Genomic DNA, 26186 nt, shown 5'->3' on the forward strand with positions numbered 1-26186 from the left:
ACGGGGAGGGGGGGGGATTTAGAAGATTTAGCTTGTATGTGACAGTGAATTTTATTGTGTGGTGTAAATCACAGTTCATTCTGTTCATTCGACAATAAAACCTCTTACCTTTAAACCTGGGGAAAAGGGGGATGCTTTGTATAGTAGTAACCCTGTCTTTTCCGTGCAAGCAAGGCTAGCAGTGCTTGCCCTGTGAAATCTGAAAATACATCAATTACAAAGTACCAGAGTCCAAGATCAAGACGATTAAAAGAAAAAATAACAATAAAAGACAGGAAGCACAAAGTAATGGAAATATATATTTTAATTTGGTCCGGTTTGACTTTTTAAATTGTGTGGAATAATGTGTTTCACTGTCCCCAAGACATGATAACAAAGCCCAGAAGTGCAGGAACTTGGTGGTATCCAACTTTAATCAACCTATTTCTGCGCTTCACACAGGAGCCTGTTGAACTGGTGTCATATAACAGGTTGATAAATAATTCCTCCATGTGCTGCTTTCCAGGAAACTACTTGTGTGCTTGAAAATGATACAGCTGAACACACAAATAATTCAACAGATTCTCATACATAGATCATGTGTTTTTAAACGGAGACCACCTGGCTGGCTCAGACTTTTCTCTGGTAGCCCATGCTTTTTGCTGGTCAAGGTAAACTTAAAGAGGTTGACAGAAATAAAACATTTTTAAAAATCACTAACTCATCCACACCAGACATTTTAAAGCGGGTGTAAAGAACTGTAATCTCCACATTTCAGCTTTCTTTCTTTTCTTTTCTTTTTCAAAATAGAGTTACGACCTTAACCTCGAAATGTTGAATAATATTTTTTCCTTATGTGGCCCTAATACAGAGGAATGGAAGACAGAAAAAAATACGTGTGTGAATGAAGGAGCAGAGGTAGTGAAGGTGGATACCTCGCGCTGGCCATTTAAAGAAACAGCGCACGAGCGAGGTGAAGAAGAGACTGCAGGCAGGTGGAGTGGGTGGAGACGAGTGTTGATCTGTGACAGAGGGATAGCAGCAAGAAAGAAAGGGAAGGTTTACAAGATGGTAGTAAGACCTGCAATGATGTATTGTTTGGACATGGTGGCACTGACACAAATACAGGAGGAAGAGCTGAAGACTTTCAGATCTTCATTACGAGTGAGCAGGATGGACAGGGTTAGAATTAGAAGAAGAAGAAGCGGCACGCCATTGGCCAGAGTGGCTGCAGCGGAACTTGCTATTGGCTGATTCTGTTGCCCCGCCAGTCGAGTCGGGAAACAGCGCCATAATTAAACTGTAGCAGACCTGTGTTTTCTGCGGATTGTTTGCGGCCTGATTTACTAAGATAGTAACAGTCAAGAAATTTGTTCCAGGACGGTTGGAACTTTTTTAATCTTTCAGTGACCTTCCCGAAGAGTTCAGCTTTGTTACGTTTAGGCAGGTAGCAAGGGCGCTAATATGGCCCGATCGCTAGGCTAACGCAAATACCCCAGCAGTCGGTAACAGCAGGCTCAATTTAGCGCTCACAGTCTCTTCTTTCAGCGACAACAGCGATGAACTACCCGCGAAGCCTCCAGGGACTGCCGTGTGAAATGTTCCAGGAGACTGCGAGAGCACGGTGAGTTAATGTTAGCACACAGCTAGTCGTCGTTAAGCTGCTCCGTTACAGGGCCCGTTCCTTTGACAGCAGGTAATAGTTTAATAACCCACCCCCATCTCCCAAAAACGACAAGAGAAATGAGAGCTGTCTGTTCAGCAGTGGTTTGATCTGTTATGGATTATATCACAGGCTGTGAACCTCGCGTGTTCCCCTTTATGACAGCAGCGAAGGAGGTGATCAGATTCTGAGCTGGAAGAAGGTTGTAACTTTCGTGTTGACTTGACTTGGCTTGGTAACGACAAACAAACAATCTTCCTTCCAGGCCAAAACACTGCTGAAAACCCACAGTCTCTAGTTTCCTCTGGACCTCTTTTCCCCAAGCCTCAATCAGCATGGATGCCATTCTCCCATTCCCATTTGGGCAACTCTAGGAGTATGATTGTTAAATAGAAAGCACTTAGGTAGAAAAATGGTGATTGAGGCAAGTTGTATAAAGTCCTTTGAGGGCTACTCAGAGTAGAAAAGCGCTATATAATTTACCATCTAGATATCTCTTTATAAACTGAACTGGTCTGTGAGTTTCCGTGAGCTATAGCTAGCCTAGATTTAACAGTGAATTGAATAAGCTCTTTAAAAACTTTATGTCAACATCGGTGAAGATGACCAGAATATACTTTGACACTTGGACTCTGAATACAAAAAATACAATTTCTTGTCATCCTTGTATTTTAGTCATTCTTTAATGATTAGGTTTTTGTGACTTGATTAAAATGTGAATTATTTTGTTATGAAATATAACAAAGCTGTTTTTGGAGTGTCCCCATCTTATCTCTTGTGGTGTACAGGAACTCGGTGAACCCTCGGACACCACTGAGTTTCCCTAAATCCAGATCAGCTCTGTGGGACAGCAGCCCCATGGGCGAGAAGCTCCGCCTTCACCTCAGCTCACACAGGTAACTGCTTCCTTGCTGATCAATAGAGCTGGTTGTGCACTGTTGTAGTGAGAGCACATTGTAGCTGAGATCTAGACTCACTGCTTGTGGTCTGCTAATGTGTGCAAAAGTCTGCTGAAGGAAAAGACTGCATACTAAGTTATTAAGATGGTTATTAAGAATGGATACTTTTCACATTTGAGTGAAAATAAGGAAAATAAGATGCTTTTTTTAAACCACGTAGAGCAATAAAAACATGACAGACTTTTACACTTTATATTTTATTCACTGAATCAATAACAAATTTAACCTACTATAATCTTGTCATACTTAAGTGACAACAGATGAGGTATGTGTCTCTGCAGGAAGCCTCAGTTGGTGCTATTAGAGAAAACTCTTCGTCTGGCGCATCGTCACGCCCGTCGCAGTAACAAGCCCCACCTCCACTGTTTCTTATTGGGAACGGTTTCTGTCGATTCAGGTCAGAGGTTAACTTCAGCTCATCCTGAATGCTGATTCAGCTCTTTTATAAATGTGTCTGTGGCATCGAGCACCTTAGTCCAGCTGTCTGTCCTCTGTGTGTTGCTGTGGTTCAGATGAGGAGGGCATCACAATCACCCTAGATCGCTTCGACCCGGGTCGGGATCAGGCCGGAGCCTCGGGTCAGGTTCCCTCTGCTCCTCTGCCTGGAGACGTCCTGGTTCCCTGTTTATTCTCCTCTCAGACTGAGACTGTCGTCCAATCAGAGGCCGAGCTCCATCACTGCTTCAAGGTGAGTTTGTTACCCTTCAGCCCTTCCGCTTCCTCTAGTGGCCACTTGAAACTGCCTAAAGATTACACAGACAAAACATTTCCCAGTGAATGCAGCACATGATCAACTCTTCTTACTACAATGATCTTGGCATATGCATGCTTAGACTGACACAGATGTGGTTTTAGGTGGAGCACAGCAGCTGCTGGTGTTCAATTCAGCTGTTCTTGTGATTTGGCTGAATTACAAGAACAGTTGCCTTAAGGCACTTTATATTGTAAGGTAAAGACTCAACAATAATACAAAACTGTGTTGACTGTGTGTTGGTGTTTTAGGTGTTGCAGCAGTTTGTGAGCAGCCGACAGACTCTAGATCTGTCTCAGCTGCTAAAGGTCAAAGGGCATGTGGCCTGCTGTGAGCAGAGTGATGCTGCAACGTTTACCCTCAGCTGGTCAATCATCAGTCCGTCTGTCAGCGTGGAAGTGGAGCCGGTCAGAAGTGTCCCCATCATCCCGACTGCTCTGTTCAGGAGTCTAACCAACGTAAGCAGACCACTGGGGCGTGACAGCAGCCGACAGAGAGGGTGAGAGAGCGAGAGTTCATCACCACACGTCTCGGCCTCTGATCACGTTTGCTGACGTCTTAGTTCTCTTTTCAGGTTTCTGACCATGGACCAGACCAGGAAGTTGCTCCTGCTACTTGAGTCTGATCCGAAAGCCTCCAGCCTGCCGCTGGTCGGACTGTAAGCTTCACCTTTCATCAGACAAGCCTGGGGGGGAAAAAGTCCAAATTATCACCTGGTAGTTCTTTTGGGATGTGATTAGCACTGATGTATGAGTTCTTTTAAAAATTGTTCACATTTTAAGAAATTCTGATTTTAATTTTCTAATTATTAATGAGAGGCACTTGTATTTTTTATGAAATGTTCTACTCCGAGTAGGAGTACCGAGAAAAAATGATGTGAAAGATTTTTTTTTTAGATGAATTCTAACAGTCCAGATGTAAGCCCAGATGTTTTTGCTTCTCTTAAGTGGGGGTATTTCTTTCTGCTTCCTGTCTCGTGACAGCTGGCTGAGTGGAGTCACACACATCTACAACCCTCAGGTGTGGGCCTGGTGTCTGAGATTCATGTTCAGCTCCACCCTCCAAGACAGGTGAGGTGACGGTGGCAGAAAGGAGTGGATTGGACGTGTTCGCGTGTCTGATCGGCTGTGCTGTGTTTCAGAGTGCTGTCCGACGGTGGCTTCTTCCTCCTCGTTGTGTTCGGTTGCGCTCGCAGAGCTCCTCAGTTCTTCCGCTGTCGAGGCTCAGGACCACAGCTGGACTGCCAGCTGCTGACGGCTTCACACACAGCCACTCTCTACCAGGTAACACAGCACCTGTTTTAAACTCTTTCTCCTCCTCCTCAGTCATTCACTCATGATCAGCTGTGCTGTGTATGCTCAGCAGGCAGTGCAGGTGGATGGGAAGACTCTGCAGGTGGAGCTGACTTCAGAGGATCACAGCAGAAAGTTGGAGGTCTTCAGAGAAGCTCAGATCTCCTTCAGCAGGCAGGCCAATGAACTAGTTAGTACTTGTCAGACAATTAGCAGTGGTGACTAAAAAGTGTGTTAATGCTCGTGTGCTGATTTGTTTGTGCCCTCAGAGCGCCTCCACCCTCCGCTGCCCTTTCTGTCACTGATCAGGACTCTGGAGTTGAGGATGATGATCTTTCTCCACGGCCGTCCCCGAGCCCTCATACTCCAGCTCACCAGGTCAGTCACAGAATGGGCTCGGGTCAACGCTTCCGTTAACACACTCTGGGGTGGTTTGGGTGGTGTGGAGATGTTTTTCTCAGATGTGGAAAATGTTACGTGTGTGAGATGTGAGGTCTGACCGTTCTGCGGATGTGCTGATTTAACATTAGTTTTCCCAGCCCTTAGGCTGTCTCAGGCTCAGATGTTGGGAATATTTTACTTTTGTGCGTCACGCAACTTGCAAATCCAGTGTTTCGTGTTCATCTCCTTTTTCCCAGCCTTTTTAATAGAAATCCACAACATTTGATTCAAATGTGGGTGTACACTTTATATGATACTTCACTCCTGCTTGCTGACAAAACAACATTCTTCCTCTTGTTCTTCCTCCTCTCTGGTTGGGGTTAGTAAATGGTTAGTGCATGTTGATGTTGCTGATTATGTAGTAGCAACTTTGTGCTAGGTGGGGTTTTTTGTGGTCTTTGTTTTTAATGTGGTGTAAATAAAGTTGTGTTAAAAGCCAAAAGTGTGTGTGTGTGTGTGTGTGTGTGTGTGTGTGTGTGTGTGTGTGTGTGTGTGTCTCTCTGTGTCTCTCTCTCTGCAGTAATCTGTTGTTCCTTTCAGGCTCGGCGGGTGGAGCCATCTGTTCCCGAGCTCTCTCTGCTGATTGACTCCAGCTTCACCTGCACTCAGCCCAATCCTGCCTCTGCCTGCAAGCCTCCAGCTCATCCACGTGGAAACTCCTCTTCAGCCCCTAGAACTCCTCTTTATCTTCAAAGCACCCCCAACCCCAACTCCAACCCACAGCAGCCCTGCAACTGCTGCTCTAACCATCCCTACAACTGTACTGCCATTATCGCCTCCCCAGGTCTCCTTCCTGCTGCTTCACCTGTGTCCCATCATAATGATCCTTCTCCTTCTAGTCTCATCCATGCTCCTCCTCCTCCTCCTCCTCCTAGCAACCATCCATCTCTTTCTGTACCTCCTGCCCCCACCACTCGGTCTGTTCCTCCATCATTCACTTGCCCTGCCCCCTCTCCATCTCATCAACATGTTTCACCTCCACACTCCTCCAGCCACCCAGCTCCCCTCAACCCTGATGTCTCTACTCCCCTCTCCACCCACCACCACTCTCCTCCCTGCACACTTGTCTGCCCTCCTACTCCTTCTTTCCCGTGCAGACCCCCAGCCTCCTTCCCACACTCCTATGCAGCAGCAGACCCTGTGCCCTCGCCCTGGCTTTCCCAACCCTCCTGTATGAATCAATGCTGTTATCAGGCGGGTAGAGTTGTACCGCCAGACACCTACCAGCTCCTCCTCCATCAGGAGCACCAGCTGCGCCTGCTGCAGGCTCAGGTAACAGATGTACTCTTTCCACACAACACAACCAGAATATATACGTCATGAATAAGAACAAGGACTTATCATTGGCACACAGGGAACCAGGAAGAGGCCTGAAACTGGAACTGTGGCTGTATTTAAAGGCTTCTGTGAATAGTATTGCTGGCTAGTTTCAACAAGTACTGTTTAACGTGGCTGCATCCTTGCTGCAGTTAATATTTTCTGATAATCGGGCAGGTCCAGATGCTCCTGGAGGCTCAGAAGAAGCTTCAGTCCTCTAACCAGTCCCCAGGCGACATACACACACCCATGAGTGTGGCCAGCATCGCCGTAGAGACGGGTGAGTGTTTACTGAGCAGTCAAATCTCCAGGAAGAGGCTTATAGCTCACATCATCACCATTTTTCCAGGTGCTAGTCTGTTCTGGGGGAGTCCTGCACAGTCCACCTCACATCAGGAAGAGCAGGTGCACCCTCCCTCCTCTACTGGGCCCCCGTCTACACCCAAGCCTCCACCTTCATCTTCCTCCTCTAGCCCCTCAAACTCTTCATCATCACTCATCAGGCCTGCGGGTAGTGCTGACAGTGACAGAGGTCATTCAGCTCCCTGCTCCCCACCTGGTGTGCACAGGTGAGACCAGGTGCCATTTAAAGAAACAAATTATTTTCAGCTCAAATTTCTCTGTACTGCAGAAGTACTGACAACCTCGTGCAACTGAGATAAATCCACTCAGTTAATGGGTCTTAACTTCTGCTTTCATGGTTTTCTTTTTGTAAATTGATGGTTTGATTTGCAGTGACACTGAATAAACCTGTGGTGCTACTGAAGTTTAGCGAAAAGTTTTAACCGCTGTTGTGGAGCTATCTCACCAATGCCTTTGCTCTTTTCCACATCAGCAGTCCAGTTCTGGGAGAAAGTCTCAGCATGTACAAACCAACAGAGGAACAGCACACCTTCTACCACAACCTCATGGTGAGACAAAATAGTATCTGCAAACCTGTTTGATGCCAGGTCTAATAAAAGGTAACAGTTTGACTCTGCAGTCAGAATGATAGGAATAGACCCTTCCTTTCCAGAAAGCACTGCATGAATCTCTTTGTGACTGGGTGAATGAGACTTTTGGTAAAAAGCGCTTTAACTGCTGAGCTGAGTAGAATGGCGTTACAGAAGTACCGGTCCCTTTAGAAAAACGTGTTCACCTGTTGAATCCAGAAAAGGGTTAAGCCTCCAGAGTCAGAGAGAAGCCATGTTGCAGAAATTTTTCAAACCAATATCACAGCAAAATGTGTAATAGAGACTGTGTCTACTTTCACCCTTTGCCTTCCTAAAACGTTAAATAGACATGCACGCAGAAGTTTCATTACCAGCAGGGAGAGATAATGTATTTAAAGTGTGCTTTAATGCACAGGTACACAGCAGCACAGGTACGAATGCTCTAGGCTGCATATACTTTGCACTGCCCACTGCTGGGGAAGCGTTGCCAGTCATTGGTGTAGGGCAGCGTTTTGGATTCATTGTACAGAATTCCTTGATTTTTTTATTTTTTCTTTCCTCCTCCTGATGAAAACATAATATGTCAAACATTAACAGAAAAACCCCCCACAAGGATCAATCAAAGGACATCACTGTTCAGTAAAAGTAACCTAAAACACAAAGATTGTGTATCATTACATTTAATTCCAAATTGAACTACTTTTTTTTCCTTTCCATTGGTCAGTATTATTAACACAGGGTTCATTTGTTCTCTGGGTACAAAGGACAGAACTGTGCATGTCATATAAAGATAATTACTTTTGCTCTGTGTCTCAGACTCAACTCACCAGTCGTCTTCAGGAGTCACCTAGCAAACAGGAAGTGGAGGACGAATCCAGGAGGACGAGGAGTCTGTCAGCAGTTTCTGATTGTTCTCAGTCCTTCCAGTCCATGTCGTCCTCTTCATCCAGCAAGAAGCAGCAGCAGCAGAGTCCAGTAGAAGACCCGGTGGTCAGTGCTACACTGCGGCAGCTGCAGCAGCTCGGAGTCCACGTGGACGAAGACGTTCTGACAGAGTCTGGCAAAAACCATCGGAAAGCTGTGGAAACTGCCAGGTACTGAAACGCCTCACACACGGATATGTGTCTGCTTCACAGATAATTGGGAAGTTTCCAGGAAAAACCTGATCTTGTTTGGAGAGATGGCACACTTTGATGAAGCTGCTCTCATTTCTAGAAATCTGTCTAAATTTATTAAACCCCCCCCTAAAATGTGACTATTCAGTGTTGGGACCAGCAAACAGAGTTTCAGTCTTATACGCCTCTCTGCTGCTTCTCTCTCTCTGCTGATTATTAAAACCAAATATATCACAAAGAACAATATGACATCGTCAACTGTAAAATGGTGAAATGTGGATTAATAAACATTAGGTCTCTTTTCCATGTTAGTAAATGACTATTGTAGGTGAGGTTTTTTTTTTGTTTGGTTTTTTTGGGGTTTTTTTAAATATCCATGTAAATGTTGAAAATGTCTGCCACAGCATGGCATTTATTCTATTATTAGACTCAGCTTCTCTCGAAATTTAAGTGATCTCACCACTTGAATCACATGGTCCATCTTGTTCTGATGTATGGCCTAGAAACTGAACATTTAACAATATTCCTTGAAAGCGCTGTTTTATTTTTCTTCTAAAGATTTTCTAGTCAAATTGAATTTTACAGTAATGCATTACAAAGCAGTGGGGGATAAATTGAATTGCAGTAGATATCTTTCTGAAAGCTCTGTGTCATTTTAGGGATATGATTACTTTTTTACTGTTATGTTCTTAAACGCCATGTGCAGAAAAGCTACCTAAACTCTACTCCCACTGAGGTTGACTGGCTTTTTTACAGTGTTACATTCATCACTGCATACAACTCTGAACACACTGTGTACTCTGAAATTGAAGGCAACAAATCAGAGATGCCTGACTCCCCTGTAGGGCTGTGCGATATGACCAAAATCTCATATCCCGATATAAGAATTCTATCATCCCGATAACGATATAAATCACAAAAATGTAACATTTTCTGTAAATTCTGAGAATCTCGGGCAGCTCGACTTGCGTGAAGTGTTTCCAGCTGCGCGTCATGTAGTCGAGTGTTTTAACAGATGCATGAAACGATACATTTTTAGACATAAGTTGTAAAGGCCGCTGTTTTCTTTGTGAGTATTTATTACACGGCGTGCTGCGGGAAAAAGCCTGTTCTAACGTTTGAGTCTAAGGTTTATTTTTTTAGCACCTGGCGGCTCTTTTTTACTTCTCATCCCTAAATAATCTGCTCTTTCATGTGATTCAGTTTATTTTCAAAAGTCTCAACAGGATCTTGAGCTTTATTGTGAAAGGTTTATGTGGAACATAAACAAGCGGACACGCGATGGTGTTACTGTCGTTGTTGCTAACGACAACGCATAAAAACAGGCGCTTGTCCGTCCGTAGTGTGGTTATATTAAATATAAGAGAAAGAGAGAACATTAAGAAATTAATATAGCCACTACAGTGACCATCAAAACAATGAAAAAATATTGCCATAAACAGTTTATTTTGCAACACCACGAAACAAACGATAGTGTAAAATGAAACGATAGACGTTTTTATATCGTCATCCGATATATACAGTGGGGCAAAAAAGTATTTAGTCAGCCACCGATTGTGCAAGTTCCCCCACTTAAAATGATGACAGAGGTCAGTAATTTGCACCAGAGGTACACTTCAACTGTGAGAGACAGAATGTGAAAAAAAAAAAAATCCATGAATTCACATGGTAGGATTTGTAAAGAATTTATTCGTAAATCAGGGTGGAAAATAAGTATTTGGTCACCTCAAACAAGGAAAATCTCTGGCTCTCACAGACCTGTAACGTCTTCTGTAAGAAGCTTTTCTGTCCCCCACTCGTTACCTGTATGAATGGCACCTGTTTGAACTCATCATCTGTATAAAAGACACCTGTCCACAGCCTCAAACAGTCAGACTCCAAACTCCGCCATGGCCAAGACCAAAGAGCTTTCGAAGGACACCAGGAAAAGTATTGTAGACCTGCACCAGACTGGGAAGAGTGAATCTACAATAGGCAAGCAGCTTGGTGTGAAAAAATCAACTGTGGGAGCAATCATCAGAAAATGGAAGACATACAAGACCACTGATAATCTCCCTTGATCTGGGGCTCCACGCAAGATCTCATCCCGTGGGGTCAAAATGATCATGAGAACGGTGAGCAAAGATCCCAGAACCACACGGGGGGACCTGGTGAATGACCTGCAGAGAGCTGGGACCAAAGTAACAAAGGTCACCATCAGTAACACACTACAACGGCAGGGAATCAAATCCCGCAGTGCCAGACGTGTTCCGCTGCTGAAGCCAGTGCATGTCCAGGCCCGTCTGAAGTTTGCCAGAGAGCACATGGATGATACAGCAGAGGATTGGGAGAATGTCATGTGGTCAGATGAAACCAAAGTAGAACTTTTTGGTATAAACTCAACTCGTCGTGTTTGGAGGAAGAAGAATACTGAGTTGCATCCCAAGAACACCATACCTACTGTGAAGCATGGGGGTGGAAACATCATGCTATGGGGCTGTTTTTCTGCCAAGGGGACAGGACGACTGATCCGTGTTAAGGACAGAATGAATGGGGCCATGTATCGTGAGATTTTGAGCCAAAACCTCCTTCCATCAGTGAGAACTTTGAAGATGAAACGAGGCTGGGTCTTCCAACATGACAATGATCCAAGACACACCGCCCGGGCAACAAAGGAGTGGCTCCATAAGAAGCATTTGAAAGTCCTGGAGTGGCCTAGCCAGTCTCCAGACCTCAACCCCATAGAAAATCTGTGGCGGGAGTTGAAAGTCCGTGTTGCTCGGCGACAGCCCCAAAACATCACTGCTCTCGAGAAGATCTGCATGGAGGAATGGGCCAAAATACCAGCTACTGTGTGTGCAAACCTGGTAAAGACCTATAGTAAACGTTTGACCTCTGTTATTGCCAACAAAGGTTATGTTACAAAGTATTGAGTTGTATTTTTGTTATTGACCAAATACTTATTTTCCACCCAGATTTACGAATAAATTCTTTACAAATCCTACCATGTGAATTCATGGATTTTTTTTTTCACATTCTGTCTCTCACAGTTGAAGTGTACCTCTGGTGCAAATTACTGACCTCTGTCATCATTTTAAGTGGGGGAACTTGCACAATCGGTGGCTGACTAAATACTTTTTTGCCCCACTGTACGGTTATATCGAACAGCCGTACTCCCCTGTGTAACTCTCAAATGCACAGCCTAAATCAGACAAGACACAAGTTATCGAGGAATTTGCATTTCACTAAGGTAGATGAAAGGTCTGCGTTATCTTAACTATGCTGCTACACTTTATCCTGTCAGTGTTGGAATGTAATGCATCTGCACAACAAGTTTATAGCCGATGTCATGACTGTTTTTCTCTCTGTGTACTGTCAGCACTCTGGCCAGCATCAACCCGGCAGCAGTACTTTCTAGACTGAGTGTTTCTGAGCCGACAGCCAGCGCTCTGTGTCCAGGAGGCAGCGTGGATCTGAGCCTGGAGGCCAACGCCATTGCCCTGCACTACTTGAGTGACTCTCAGCTCAGCAGGCTGTCCTTGGGAGGCCACATTCCTCATTCTAGTCTCACTCCTTCCTCCACCAGTGATTCTCTGCCATCACCTAGTAACATGTCTCTGGCCACCAGAAAGTACATGAGAAAGTATGGGTTGATCGAGGAAGAGGATGGCGAAGATGAGGTGGAGCAAAAGGAGGTGGGAGTTCAGGAGACATCAGATCGTGAGCCCCTGACAGAAGCTGTGAATGCGAGGTTCCTCCCACAGAGTCAGCTGATCCAGGATCTGCGCCCCAAAATGCAGCTATTAGCCAACCACACTGAACCACATACCAGTGACAAAAAGAACCATTCCAACAGGCAGCCATCTTTTGTCAGGGCAAACCTCCGTCAGACAGAGGGATCACTGGGAAACATCCTGGACCTGAGCCGCCTGAGACAGCTGCCCAAACTCTTCTGATGCCCACATCACCAGTAAAGCAACCCCATATTGAACTGTAATATGCACTAAGCTTTTATAGATAGTTGAAGCCTGGTGTGTCCTAGGTACTCTCAGCTGGTCTGATAGACGTCCTGGTTTCCATGGACACTGGCTGTCACTGGAAATTTGCCGTCTTTAGTCCTAGCAATTCTCTGGGATGCAGAAAAATGCTGGAGGGTAAACTATTTAAGATAGCTGCCCAAACTCTTATGACACCGTGTAAACCAGACTAAACAAACCTCTTAAACTTTAAGTGGAATTTGCTTTGCTCAAGGAGCTCAGGACTGTTGCTAATACGATTTTATTTTCTTTTTTTTACTGGAAACCTGGTTTCTTTTTAAAAACCATTAAAGTTTGAATGGTGTGCTCTGTGTTAATGAACTAATAGTCTATTGAGTTGGTCAGATTTGTGTGTTTCTGTCATATTTTCCTCTTCTGTAAAATGTCTCATGAACAATTTGTTTTAGTATTTATGAATCCACAAATAAAGTTTTCCCAGGAAATTCTATTAAAACTGCAGCTGATGGTGTTGCTTACTTCAGACGTCATCTGGAAATGTACTCTGTTAGAAATGAGTATTTCCACACCCACCAGAGCTTCAGAACCAGAACTCTGTCCGTGCCGGAGCCAAGGAAACGTGATCGTTCTAGAAAAGGTTTTTGTTTTTGTTTTGTTAAACTAACGATCACCTAGTAAACATTAGCTATGGCATTACTCCACATAAATAGTAGTCAGCATGTTCGTTACTTGATATGGAGTTTTCTAACTCCTAGCTTCATCTTTTACAAAGTTCCTCATTACTGTAATGCATTTAGTTCAACCTGCTGCCTTCAGTTACAATCTTGTCACTTAGTGGTGCCCCGTGAAGCTTTGCAGTCTCTCTGATCATCTCCTGGTGACTCTGTTGGCTGTCATCTCCCGGCTTGCAGCCAACCCCTCTTCTGTCTCACCTCTGCGGTATCCTGAGCAGCAGGTCCATTTGGTTTCTCCAGATGAATCAGGATCCCCTTTTCTTTAAATCCTCTGCTCCCTTGCTTGCGCTGCTGTACATTACCAGCCTGCTTTTGTACACATGTAGTTTGGCAGGAGGCGGTTTTCCCTCTCCCACAACGTTCTCCTTATTGGTGCCTAAGGCTCTCTCTTTGCCAGAGTTTCTGTGGGTTAATCATGTTCAAAATGTGTCCTCCAGTCACCACGGAGTATCCCCGTCTTTTTCCATGCAGTGAGGAGCATCGTTCTTTGGTTTGAAATTCCTGAAAGCAAACAAACCATTGACTGAGGCTACACTACTCTGGCCTGAGAGCTCTGTGGCATTGTTGTATTTTGAGTTTCACTTCATCTTGGGGCACCAGCTCCTTTTAATAAAGTTGTCTTTATGGTGCTGGATGTCCTTCCAAAACTTGTTGTATGCCCTCCCGGTTAGTTAGCTTCATTTGTAGGCTTCATTGTTTTTAACTTTAATTCTGAGCATTTTGTGGCTTATGGTACTTTGGAAAACTGTAAATAATGACTGAAAGGCAATAATGAATATAATTATTACTGCTTATTGTAGTAGTGGTGGTAAATTTAAAGGCTTGTGTATAGATTTCTAAGGCAGCCAGGCTGCTGATTTCTTTGCTAAGTTCAAATGAATCCAGGTATGAAAATATAACAGATTAATAACTGATTTTTCCATGAAATGTTTGTATGCATAATTTATGCGGACATTTGTGCCTATGAACTGTTCGTAAATGACACCCACAACAGGAAATAAGAGCCAATGTTTTTACAAGTAATCCTTGAAGCTCAGAGGACATCCCTAACATGGCCTTTTCATAGTACACAGCTCTGACCTTGAACACCGACTGTCCAACCACCTGCTGTTGAAATCCGTTTTCACATACAGACAGTCAGAAGTAATCGGGTTTGGGGCCATGGTTTAACTCACCAGGTTGAGCAGTTGGCCCATTTGCTGTCGAAGTGGCCCGGGTTTAAATCTGCCCTGTGTTGCCTTTTGTTGTGTTGTCCTCCTGCTCTCTCTCTCACAGCTTTCCTGTTAAGGTAAAGACTAAAAGAGTCCCAAAGTATTTGGAGAAGAAGGCTGTTTCAAAGAGATTGTGGAGTTGAGTTTAAAGATCGTTTATCAGACAGGATGAACTGAGGTGACTCACCATGTCAAACCTGTTTTAATTCAAATGTAACATTTTCCAAGAATTGTTTCTTAAAATATTTCATAAAATCGAATATTTAAATATGTGATTTGTGATCATAAGAAGACATTTTGTTCCAGTAGTGGTAAAGAATTTGTTTTTCTAAGGATGTTTTGTTGTGGGATGACTGCTCCAGTCGTCATTGTGTGGGCGAATGCGTCTTTCTGTTGATGGGTGCAGATTGTTCTGACTAACAGTGGATCAATGTCTCAAAGGTTGATTTGTTGTTTGTGCGCTCTGCAGGACACTGACCTGAGTTCAGCTCAAACCGCACAAATCTGCCTGTGTGAACACTCACGGCTCTACCTGGTCAAGTAAGACCCAATCTTTAATTTTATTCTTTTTCTGCTATAACAGTGAAATATGCATATGGTAGACTAGAGTAGAATATCGTGTTTGTGATGCCACACAGCAAACATGCTTTAGTGAAGGAAATGTCTCATTTTAAAAATGTTGATGATCGATCGATGATAGGGAAAATGTTTCTGGTTGTTTTGAACTTTACACACTTGTGACTTTATGCTATCCTTGTATTCAGTATTGATGTTTAAAGAGTATATTGTATTTTTGTTGATCCTGGCTGCTGTTTTTAGCAAAGTTAATGCTCCACATGTTCCTGGTGTTTTGTGTTAGTTTATTGGCTTTGGGGTTATTTTAGTTCTCTCTTAGATTGCGTTTTGTCTCTGTGCTAGCAGTGTTTGGAAAGTTTGTCTAAAAGAGCTGACGGTGGATAGAAGATCCGGCTTTGTACAAATGAGCAGTTGAAGATGACAAAGATGGAAGGAACTCTTCTATTTGTCTTGTTGTTATTCTAATAGTGTATGTTCATTCTATAAAAGACATACAAAATAATAGATCAATGGAAAAGTTGATATATACATCCATATATGTACATACAGTACATCAAAAAACTATATTCCAATCACAGAGTCCAAAACTACAGTTCAATTAAATTTTGTTTATATAGCACCAAAGGTGAAGACCCTACAAGAATATAGAGGAAAAAAAAGAGAAAATCCCAACAATTAAATGAACCCATATAAACAACCCCTTGGTGACACTGGGAAGGAAAAACTCCCTTTTAACAGGAAGAAATCTCTGCCAGAACCAGGCTCAGAGAGGGGCAGCCATCTGCTGCGACCCATTGGGAGTGAGGGGAGGGAGACAGGACAAAGCCATGCTGTGGAAAAGAGCCAGAGATGAATAATAACTAATGACAAAAAGCAGAGTTGTGTATAAACACATAGTGAGTGAAGAAGAAACACTCCCCCAGCAACCTGACTATGGGAGGATTCAGGGTCACCTGATTGAGCCCTAACTATATGCTTTATCAAAAAAAGGAACATTTTAACTCAATCTTAAAAGTAGAGAGGCTGTCTGTCTCCTGAATCCAAACTGAGAGCTGGTTTTAGAGAAGAGAGGGCTAAAAGCTGAAGGCTCTGCCTCCCATTCTACTTTTATATCCCATAGGAACCACAAGTAACCCTGCAGTCTGAGAGTGAAATGCTCTATTGGGGTTATATGTAATATGAGGTCTTTTAGAAAAGATGGGAATGATTATTTAAGACCTTGTATGTGATGATAAGGATTTTAAATTTGATTCTGGATTTAACAGGGAGCCAACAAGAGAACCCAGTATGGGAGAAATATGCTCTCTCTTTCTAGTCCCTGTCAGGACTCTTGCTGCAACATCAACATGCATCAACCGAAGACTTTTCACAGAGTTTTTAGGACATCCTGACAATAATGACAAATGTCCAGCCTAGAAGGATTAAATGCACAAACTAATTTTTCAGCATCACTCTGAGACAGGATATTTCTAATTTTAAAGATGTTGTGCAAACTGAAGAAAGCAGTCCTACATATTTGTTTAATATGTGCATTGAAGGACATTTCCTGGTCAAAAACAACTCCAAGGTTCCTCAGAGTGTTACTGGAGGCCAAGATAATGCCATCCAAAGTAAGTATCTGGTTAGACACTGGTTAGACGTTTAGGGGTTTTGTCTTAATTTAGAAGCAGGAAATTAGAGTTCATCCAGGTTTTTATGTCTTTAGGATTTTCTTGCAATTAAACTAATTGGTGTGTGTTATCTGGGCTCATGGATAGATACAGTTGTTTGTCATCTGCATAGCAGTGAAAAATGCTATGCTATGCTATGCCTTTGATGTTACTGCCTAAGGGGAAGCATGTATAATGTAAACAGAATTGGTCCTAGCACTCAACCCTGTGGAACTCCATAATTAACCTTGGTGTGTGAATAAGACTCTCCATTTACATGAACAAATTGGAGTCTATTAGATAGATATGGTACAAACCACTGCAACGCAGCACCTGTAATACCTGCAGCATGCTCTAATCTCTGTGATAAAATATTATGGTCAACAGTATCAAACTCTGCACTGAGGTCTAGCAGGACAAGCACAGAGATGACCCCCACTGTCAGAGGCCATAAAAAGATCATCTGTAACCTTCCCGAACTGAAACTCTTCAAATAAAACATTCCTATGCGTATGATCAGTTAGCTGTTTTACACTCTTTCCAGAGAGTTATCTACTGTTGATTTCATTCTGACTTATGAAAAATGCACTCAATTGTATGTGGTAATAAATACAACTTGTGCTTGAAATTGGCAGACTTCCAATAAAATCTTAGAAAACTGAAGTCAAATGGACTGAGCTGCAATATTATAAGCTCACTTCTTGCTCGTCCTTTTTCCAGGATGAGGTTTGCCGATTGCCTGTTGGTTCTGGTGTTCCTGCCATTCCTCTCTGTTGCCATCGCTATAGACATCTGCTCTGCCAAACCCAAGGACCTCTCTCTGGAGCCATACTGTGTCTATCGCAGCCCTGAGTTCTCTGACGGACCATCGCTGGAGCCTGAGGCAGTCCCTAACTTCACCAATCCCCGAGTATGGGAACTGTCAAAGGCCAATGGACGCTTTGGTCTGTCACTGTACAAACAGCTGGCTCTTGGCAGGAGCCCCGAGTCTAACATCTTCATGTCCCCCATCAGCGTCTCCACCGCATTCGCCATGACCAAACTCGGAGCTTGCAATGAAACGCTGAAGCAGATCATGAAGGTGAAATGCTGCATCATTGTGATCCTTTAGTTGTAGATGAAGACAACTGCACCCCCAACCCAAAGCTTTTGTCAAAATTTTCCCAAGTGCTTTTTTAACAGACAAAGGGATTTTCAATATAGCATTTTGAATCATAAATCATTTCTGTTTGCACACAATATTAAAATAATTTCAGAAAAAAACAAAATTTACCAGTATTGGTAGGTCTTAACATCCAGCTTTATGTGAATTAAAATGATCAGCGTGCTAAAACAGAGCTTTTAAATAAAGCATTTCAAATAAATCATAAATCAAAACATAACTTTAATCTAAGAACACCATCTGCACAGTAGTGGGAGTGTTATGCTGTGGGAATGCTTCTCTCTGTTTTGAACTGGGAATCTCATTTAGATGGGGGCAATTATGAAGAAAGGATATATGAAGATTTTGACAGAAAACGTCAAAGAATCCATATCAAAACTGGGTCTCAGTCATTGCATTGCCTTCCAACGCAACAACAACAACCCAAACATACGTCGCTCCTGGTGAAGAACTGCAGGCTGCTATCCAGCAAAAAAAGATACACGTTTGACTTTTAGCATTGCAATATGATGATGATCATGATAACATCATGATAATGATGTTATTGTGTGCAAATAGAAACAATTTATGCTTTCTGAAGGAAACTAGTATGTTGGAAATGCTATCATCTGCTCTGTTAAAAGCACACTTGGGAAATACTTTTTTTTAAAATTACATTTTCGTAGGGTGACTAATAATTCTGTCTTCACCTGTTTTAGTTTTGAAAGTTAGTCTGTCCATTTTTACACAGGACTGAAGCAATATGTTTCACGCAGTCAAAACAGCAGAAATCTTTGCAGCAGACAGACTCACACATTCAGTGAGCCGCTATATTTGCCTGAATTCAGTTTTTGAATAGAAACTAAAATCTTACCAGTGATAGCAGTGTCTGTTTGGAGTGGTTCAGGTGGGTTGTCTATCAATCGGAACGTCGGTGAATCAGTCCTTTATTCTACAGTCCACGTGTTGAAGTGTCCTTGGGCAAGATACCCCTCAGTTCCCCTATTCATTGGAGTGTGTCTCTGAATTTTAGATAAAAGTGCTTAAGTATAGATAAAAGCACTGCATGAATGTGTGTATGTGATTGAGTGAATGAGACTTGTATTAGAATATCCTTTGAGGGGTCACAATTGAGTAGAAAGGAGCAATATAAGTACCAGTCCATTTACCACTGGCACCACATACCCATGGCATTATGGGACAGTCTGCTTCAGATCATGAGCTGTTTCTCTCCTTCTTTATAATGTTTTCTTTCCATCATTCTGGTACCAGTTCATCCTGGTTTCTTCTGTCTGCCTTTATGGGAGAGGACCGTAGAAAGGACCGTCCTCAATCGCTCTCTTAAGCACGTGACTGTTTATTTGGCAACCTGTAGAGCTTTTGCTATCTTTCGGATATCTTTCAGACCACATATCGAAAGTTTCAATTTAAAACTATGAAATGGAAGTTTAGCACTTGGTATCAACTCCAGGTTTTACAATCTGCCTAGTTTTGTCATGCAATACCAGGGGAAGAGGTCTTGCTGGGCCATGAAAATGCTTTTCATTAAACTGTCCAATAACTTTTGAGCCTGTAAAAATTCAGGGAGTATGCATGAAAATGGTTGTAATTCACAAACAGTTAATTCACAGTTAATTGACCTACTTGAATTAAAGCTGAAAGCCTGCACTACAATCGTATCTTGATTGTTTATTTAAAAGGGTTGTACATGGCCTGGTAGACGAAGCACCTCACGCAAGAGATGCATCCTAGTCAGATACCCAAACTACCTCACCTAGCTCCTTTTAATGTGGGAGAATAGCAGCTGTACTCGGAGTCCCTCCAAACTTTCTGAACTATAAGAGAAAGGCCAGCCAATCTTCAGAGAAAACTAATTTTGGCAGTTTGTATCCATGATCTCATTCTTTCAGTCACTATCCAGAGCTCATTACCATAGATGAGGATGGGGACGTAAATCGCTTTTACTCTCACACACCACAACATACCTGTACAGCTTCAGCATCAGTGCAGAAGCAGCCACAAACCATCCCCAATCTCCCCTCTCCACTCACTTTTGAACAAGACCCGAAAGATACTTGCTTAGATACTTGAGGTGGCAATTTGTTCCTGATCTGGAGTGAGAGTTTCACCCTTTTCCAGCTGAGAATCGTGCCCTAAGACATGGGAGGTGTAATATATCTACGTCAATCCTGAAAGCCAGAGACTATATTCTGAGACCGCCAAAGCCTTTCACCATTTGGTAATACTTAGAAGTTCTGTCCATAAAAAAATGAACAGAAGTTGTGACAAAGACAAAGCTGGAAAAAGTTCAACACTCATCAGGAACAAGACCATCTTACTGACAGCAATGAGGACTTTCTGTGGCACCTCCCACAGGATCCCATGAGACACAGTCGAAGGTCTCCTCCGACTCCACAAAGCACATGAAAATGGGTTTTTCATGCATTTTCGAATATTCTTAAAAGGATAACAAGCTGCTCCAGCATCTCAAGACTGTGAGAAAAACTTTCAGTTAAGTTAGTAAATTTTATTTATATAGCTCAACCACACCAGGGACCTGCAACTGTGACTTCATCCCCAGTAATCACACTCATCCTCAGCCTCTGCTTATCCTAGGGCTTCTGATGCTCCCAGTGCACACTCACATACATTCATGCAATTACCTTTTTCTATACCTAAGCACTTTTAACCCAACATTCACACACTTACACTCTGATGGATGCACTGGGGGCCACTCGAGGTTCAGTGTCATGCCCAAGGATATTTAGCCATGCAGGCTGGAGGAGCCAGGGATCAAATCCCTTTCTTGTTAGTAGATAACTAACAAGAAACGGGGCGATCGTGGCTCAAGAGTTGGGTGTTTGTCTTGTAATCGCAAGGTTGCTGGTTCGAGCCCCGGCTCGGACAGTCTCGGTCGTTGTGTCCTTGGGCAAGACACTTCACCTACCGCCTACTGGTGGTGGCCAGAGGGGCCGATGGCGCGATATGGCAGCCTCGCCTCTGTCAGTCTGCCCCAGGGCAGCTGTGGCTACAACTGTAGCTTGCCTTCACCAGTGTGTGAATGTGAGAGTGAATGAATAGTGGTATTGTTAAGCGCTTTGAGGGGTCTTGAAAAGCGCTATATAAATGCAATCCATTATTATAACTCCCTCTACCCCCAGAGCCACAGCTATCCCAATTTTGTAGCTCAAAATAAACTTTTGATTTTCTGCAGGTATTTGAGTTTGATACCATCAAAGAAAAGACATCGGATCAGGTCCATTTCTTCTTTGCCAAACTCAACTGCCGTCTGTACAGAAAGAAGGATGAAACCACTGAACTAATATCTGCCAACCGACTGTTTGGAGACAAATCATTAACCTTCAACGAGACATACCAGAACATTAGCGAGACAGTGTACGGAGCCAAACTGCTGCCTCTCAACTTCAAGGTAAAAAGGAAAAGAACTCAATTTGAGACAACTTTGAACTCTGGAGCCTAGAATTTATGATGCTGCCAAATATGAATAATAATAATAGTCAAAGAATCGACATCCTACAATAGCCCAGAGTAGAGTGGTTGGTCGTTATGGCCTTTGTCTTTTCTTCAGGTTTATTTTTGAGAGGTCAAACGCTTTGAGGTTTGACTTCAACCACACCGACTTACGACAGCTGTCGAGTTTCCAGAAAGCCAGTCGCACAAATACAAACAGTTTATACTGATGAGATGATTAAATGAACCAGCAAGCCTGGAAGCCTGGATCCCCCAGTGTAGCAAATGTATTCACACTGTAAGCTTATAAAGATAGTGGGTGGACCTTTATATTGTATCAATATATAGTATATATGTGAACTATTTAGTTTGAACATCTGGATACTTTAAAATTCAGGAAAGTCAGGCTTAGAAAAAAACTTTGTACTGATTAGGATTGGGAGTGGTGTGAAACAGAAACTGCCTCGCTCAGTTTAAGGTATACTGCACCTTTAATGCAGCATTATTCACAAAAGGGCATTGATCTGTCTTACACCAGTTATACTGATAACCTTGTGTCTGTGGTGTAGGAGAACCCAGAGAACGCCCGGGTTACCATCAATAACTGGATTTCCAACAAGACAGAGAACCGAATACAGGACACGCTGCCAGCTGGGTCCCTGGATCCCACCACAGTCCTGGTGCTTGTGAACACCATCTACTTTAAGGTACTTGAATACCAAATACTGCAGCTCAAACTAAATTATTTTTGTCTGCATGCTCCATACATCATTATTGCAGGGTTTGTACCTGTAAAGTGCCTTGAGGCAGCTGTCATTGTGATTTGGTGCTATACGAATGCTGCAATTTGATCAAAATGTAAAAAGTTCTTCCTTGTTTTTACACTAATATCCTTATAGAAAGTAACCAGAAGGGAATATTTATATGTTAGTCAGGACCATCATCTCAAAACATGGAATTCTAATGGAAATATCGCTGCATTTCCTAAAATCCATATTACATTTTTTTCTCACTCTAAAACACCTCACCCATTGAAACTTTGTATTTTAAGATTAAGATCTGAGATTGAAATAAGGTTTTTAAAGATGTAAAATAACAGGAATTTAATCTCTGGGCAACACATTGGTGCAGTGCTTGGATTAGTGGTTGATGAGCGCGTTATAGCTTCCACTTTCTTGAGTCTGCTTATGTCTCAGTGAGTAAATTTCATGTAGTGAGGATAAGGCACGCTCCAGTTCAGTCTATGAACCAGCTTTTTCTTTTTGGACATGTACTTTATTTGATTTAGTGAAATTACGAAGCCTTTTAAGTGGTTTTTGAACCCTCCTAATGTTTTCAGTACAGCCACATACATTTTCAGCTACAGGCACAGAACGGTAAATGGTTGGGGGTGATGGTATGGAGGGAAACACACAGCATAATTGCTTTCTCTAAAGTCTCAGTATCAGTATCAAGGGATATGCATTCATTAAACATGGGTCAGGGGTCAGGTGGGAACGTCAGAATTGTCAGACTTGGAGTGAGCCAACAGGGAGCTTGTATAATAAAAGAAAGTGAGCACACTTTCTGCCTTTTAGGGTCAGTGGAAGCACAAGTTTGATAAAGACCAGGTGTTCAACACAGACTTCCATGTCAGTGAGAGTCGCACCTGCTCCGTCAACATGATGTACCAGCAGACCAAGTTCAGGTACAAGTATTTCCCTGATGATCATGTGCAGCTGCTGGAGATGCCATATCGTGGAGACGACATCACCATGGTGATCATCCTGCCAAGCAGAGACACCACACTCAGTCAGGTAACCCGTCTGTGTTTTCAGCTCATCTTGTCTACTGTTTATAATTATGTTTCAGTTATAAACGACTTAGAAAAATACAACCATAACATTTTCTGTCCCTTTCACACAACATGGAAAAGAGCAGTTTCAAAATGATAAGATTATTATCATTGCTATCAGACCTACACTGATGCTGCTTATTATTGTTTTTAACAAAACTTTTGGGCTTTTTTGCCTTCATTGAATAGTACAGTGAAGACACATAGGAAAGCAGGGAGAAAGCAAATGGGGAAAGACACACAATTAGTGGCCTCAGGTCAGAATTGAACTAGGGCCCCTGCTACTCCTACTAGTTATTTCACACTTAAAGTGGCCATAATACTAATTAAAAAGGAATCATTATTACATTAAGCAGAAATTCAGAATGTAAGTAACAAATAAAAACTTTTGGTCTTTTGTCCTGCTACTTTTTCTTTATTTTTGAGCTACAGAAAAAATGCCTTTTTAAAGATATGTAGTAATTTAAGAGTCAAATGTTGACTGGTGCATATTTCATTGCTGTTGTACTTCACCTCTGTGCTATGTGTACTTGTTTGTTGAGGTGGAGGAGAGTCTGGACCTGGCAAAACTGAACAGTTGGTTGGATCAGATGAAGGAAACAACTGTCTCTGTTGAGGTCCCTCGCTTTAAAGTGGAGCACAGCTTCAGCTTGAAGGAGAAGCTTAAGGAAATGGGATTGACTGACCTGTTCAGCTCTGACAAGGCCAGCCTGCCAGGTACTTAAACCTGAACTTTGGATCTCAGTCCAAAGTCCACATCAACTGAATTAAAAGTGAATTTGAGTATTATTTTTGATTATACCATTACATAATCAAATATAATTGTTATACATGTTATTCAATTATATTTGGTCAATCTGGTCAAACATGATACATTTGGTCCAAACATTTAACAGTCTGAACATGTTTGGAATTTGGGGAAACCTGCAGTCAGCGGAGACTCAAGAAGTCACTTGGATGAGTGACGAAACATTGAAAACGCTACGTCCAGATGAACACAATCAACTTTGGGGGATTTACTTACCTGGATGATTGAGCATGCATCAAGACGAAAGGAAGACTCTCTCCAAAGACCAAATTATATTATTTACTGAAGATTCATGTCATTTAAATCAGGTTTTGATGCAAACATAAATGGAGGAGACCCTGCAGCATGGTGTGTTTTCATGGCTTCTATTAAGTGGTCTGCGTTTTTATTCTGAATATAGAAGGGAAGCAGAAAAAGTCAACTTGACCTGTTGTTGGTTTTGATTATGGCAGTTATAAATGAACAGTTAAGAAAAACCACAAAATTCCTTCTGTGTTTCAGGGATGCTGGAGGATAGCAACTTTGGGCTCTACATCTCAGATGCCTTCCATAAAGCTTTCCTGGAGGTCAGTCAAATACTATCTACATCACTTAGAGCATGTTTTACATTATACAAGTCCTTTTTTCCAAGTGTGGGTCGGGACCATTGACTGTATTCGAATGATCAGCGTAGCTTCCAGGTCTGAGAAGCAAAGCCAATGCAGAAGTATAAAAAGAAATTGTTTTCCTATGAGCTTGCAGGTTTTCTTGGTTATTTCAGTCCTGAGATGGTAAAAAACATGACAAACTGGTGGGTGATGGCTACATACATTTCTACACACTATGATCAGGACTAAGGGGTGAGGGGTGCTTCTGTAATGAAAGACCACATTTGAGTGGTAGTGTTTCCATTTTAAATGTTTTTTTTATTTTATTTTTTTTAACGATTTGTCTTGAATTTCCAGACCTTTTTTGGAAAAAATGCTTTTGCCTTAAATGTTATTTTGGGCCTTTTTTTGTATATCATTTCGTTTGGTATTAAAACATAAACATCTAAATCCATATTGGTATCCTGACAGTTGATATAAATTCAGAGAGATGCATTTATACGAGTTCATCTCTCAGACACAGGTTTTAATTTGAGTTAATAAGCAACTGTGTGTGCTGTTGCAGGTGAATGAGGAGGGCAGTGAGGCGGCAGCAGCCACCGCTGTGGTGGCCGTTGGACGCTCCTTCAATCCGTACAGGGAGGTTTTTACAGCCGACCGGCCGTTTCTGCTGCTCATCAGAGAGTCCATCATCAACACACTGCTATTCACCGGCCGTGTGGCTGATCCCTGCAACCAATAAAACCCTACACATGAAGCGATCACTGCTTTGTTAAAAGCCGCAAATCGTAAAAATATAGTAATAAATATTTCAAAATGTAAATATACTGCATAACAATTCGGCACTGTGCTGTATGATGTGGAGCTAATGCAAACTTCATTTTACAACATTATACACTACACACTCAAGAGTGGGGTTTTTGATTTTTAGCCAAAGTTTTAGACGTTTGTTCTGTACTTCAACTTCATTTCATTTAATTCCATCCATCCATCTGCGGTGGCAGCAGCCTAAGCAGAGAAGCACAGTCCTCCCTCTCATCAGCCACTTCCTCCAGCTTGTCCAGGGGAACACCAAGGCGTTCCCAGGCCAGCCCGCTGGTGTATGGTGCCTTGGTGCTTCTCCCTCATTTCCCAACAACACGTCACAGCAGTTAGATTTATCCAAGCTTGGGACCGGCGCCGGGAATCCACTAGCTGATCACCCCTGACGATGGGTTCATGTCTCCTCTTCCCGGTCTCAAATCAGCGATCAGGGTGACTTAGAAAAGATGCAGCTTTCAAAAGTGTTTCCACAGTAAATGATTTAAGTAAATAAATGCAAAACAAATGAAATAACAGTGTTGTTGAATATCTCTGCCTTGAGATACTCACCGTGGCTTCAGATGAAAAAGAACTGAACATGAAAAGAGACCACATGAAGGACAAGAAGCATCTGCCCTGTCAGCCCGAACTCAGCTTACTGAAAACCATCCAGATTCTCCACAAGGACTGGAAAAAAAAACCCATCCACACCTGACAGAGTGCCAAGAAACGAGAGGATTTACATCCAATAACTTAAAATATTAAAGAGCAGAAAATCTTAACGCATTAAAATACTTTAATTCTGAGCGTTTTGCTGCAATAACAACAAACTTTTTTTTATTTTTATACATTTTTTTTATTTTTAGTAGTAGTAGGAGTAGTTGCAGTATTCAGTTTGAGGCACTTCTAAACATGTTCATGGAAAACAGGTGAGAGAGTAGTGCTGAATTC

At 42.5% G+C, this 26186-nt stretch overlaps 2 protein-coding genes across 5 annotated transcripts; both read left to right on the plus strand.

Annotated features, from left to right (window-relative positions):
- Positions 1-954: 954 nt before the first annotated feature.
- stil (STIL centriolar assembly protein) lies at positions 955-12924 on the plus strand. 3 transcript variants are annotated; one of them, XM_024805697.2, is made up of 16 exons: positions 955-1603; positions 2431-2538; positions 2883-2998; positions 3114-3289; positions 3604-3851; positions 3927-4010; positions 4336-4422; positions 4494-4635; positions 4715-4818; positions 4914-5022; positions 5626-6357; positions 6580-6682; positions 6752-6971; positions 7241-7313; positions 8151-8428; positions 11808-12924. In XM_024805697.2, the coding sequence occupies exons 1-16, from the start codon at positions 1539-1541 to the stop codon at positions 12382-12384; spliced, it is 3222 nt and encodes a 1073-aa protein (XP_024661465.2). In that variant the 5' UTR covers positions 955-1538; the 3' UTR covers positions 12385-12924. The 3 variants fall into 3 exon arrangements, with proteins under 3 accessions (XP_024661465.2, XP_024661464.2, XP_024661463.2); XM_024805696.2 differs by having other exon boundaries at positions 4718-4818; positions 7238-7313; XM_024805695.2 differs by having other exon boundaries at positions 956-1603; positions 7238-7313.
- Positions 12925-14837: 1913 nt separating this feature from the next.
- On the plus strand, positions 14838-26041 carry serpinc1 (serpin peptidase inhibitor, clade C (antithrombin), member 1). Of its 2 annotated transcripts, XM_076875814.1 has the most exons (9): positions 14862-14908; positions 16483-16554; positions 17314-17674; positions 20949-21164; positions 21775-21912; positions 22783-23001; positions 23582-23756; positions 24349-24413; positions 25000-26041. In XM_076875814.1, exons 3-9 carry the CDS (start codon positions 17315-17317, stop codon positions 25174-25176), a joined length of 1350 nt encoding a protein of 449 aa, XP_076731929.1. In that variant the 5' UTR covers positions 14862-14908; positions 16483-16554; position 17314; the 3' UTR covers positions 25177-26041. The 2 variants fall into 2 exon arrangements, with proteins under 2 accessions (XP_004576429.3, XP_076731929.1); XM_004576372.6 differs by lacking the exon at positions 16483-16554 and having other exon boundaries at positions 14838-14908; positions 25000-25769.
- Positions 26042-26186: the final 145 nt, after the last annotated feature.

The sequence above is a fragment of the Maylandia zebra genome, linkage group LG17 (genome assembly GCF_041146795.1).
Source record: "Maylandia zebra isolate NMK-2024a linkage group LG17, Mzebra_GT3a, whole genome shotgun sequence".
Taxonomy (NCBI): domain Eukaryota; kingdom Metazoa; phylum Chordata; class Actinopteri; order Cichliformes; family Cichlidae; genus Maylandia; species Maylandia zebra.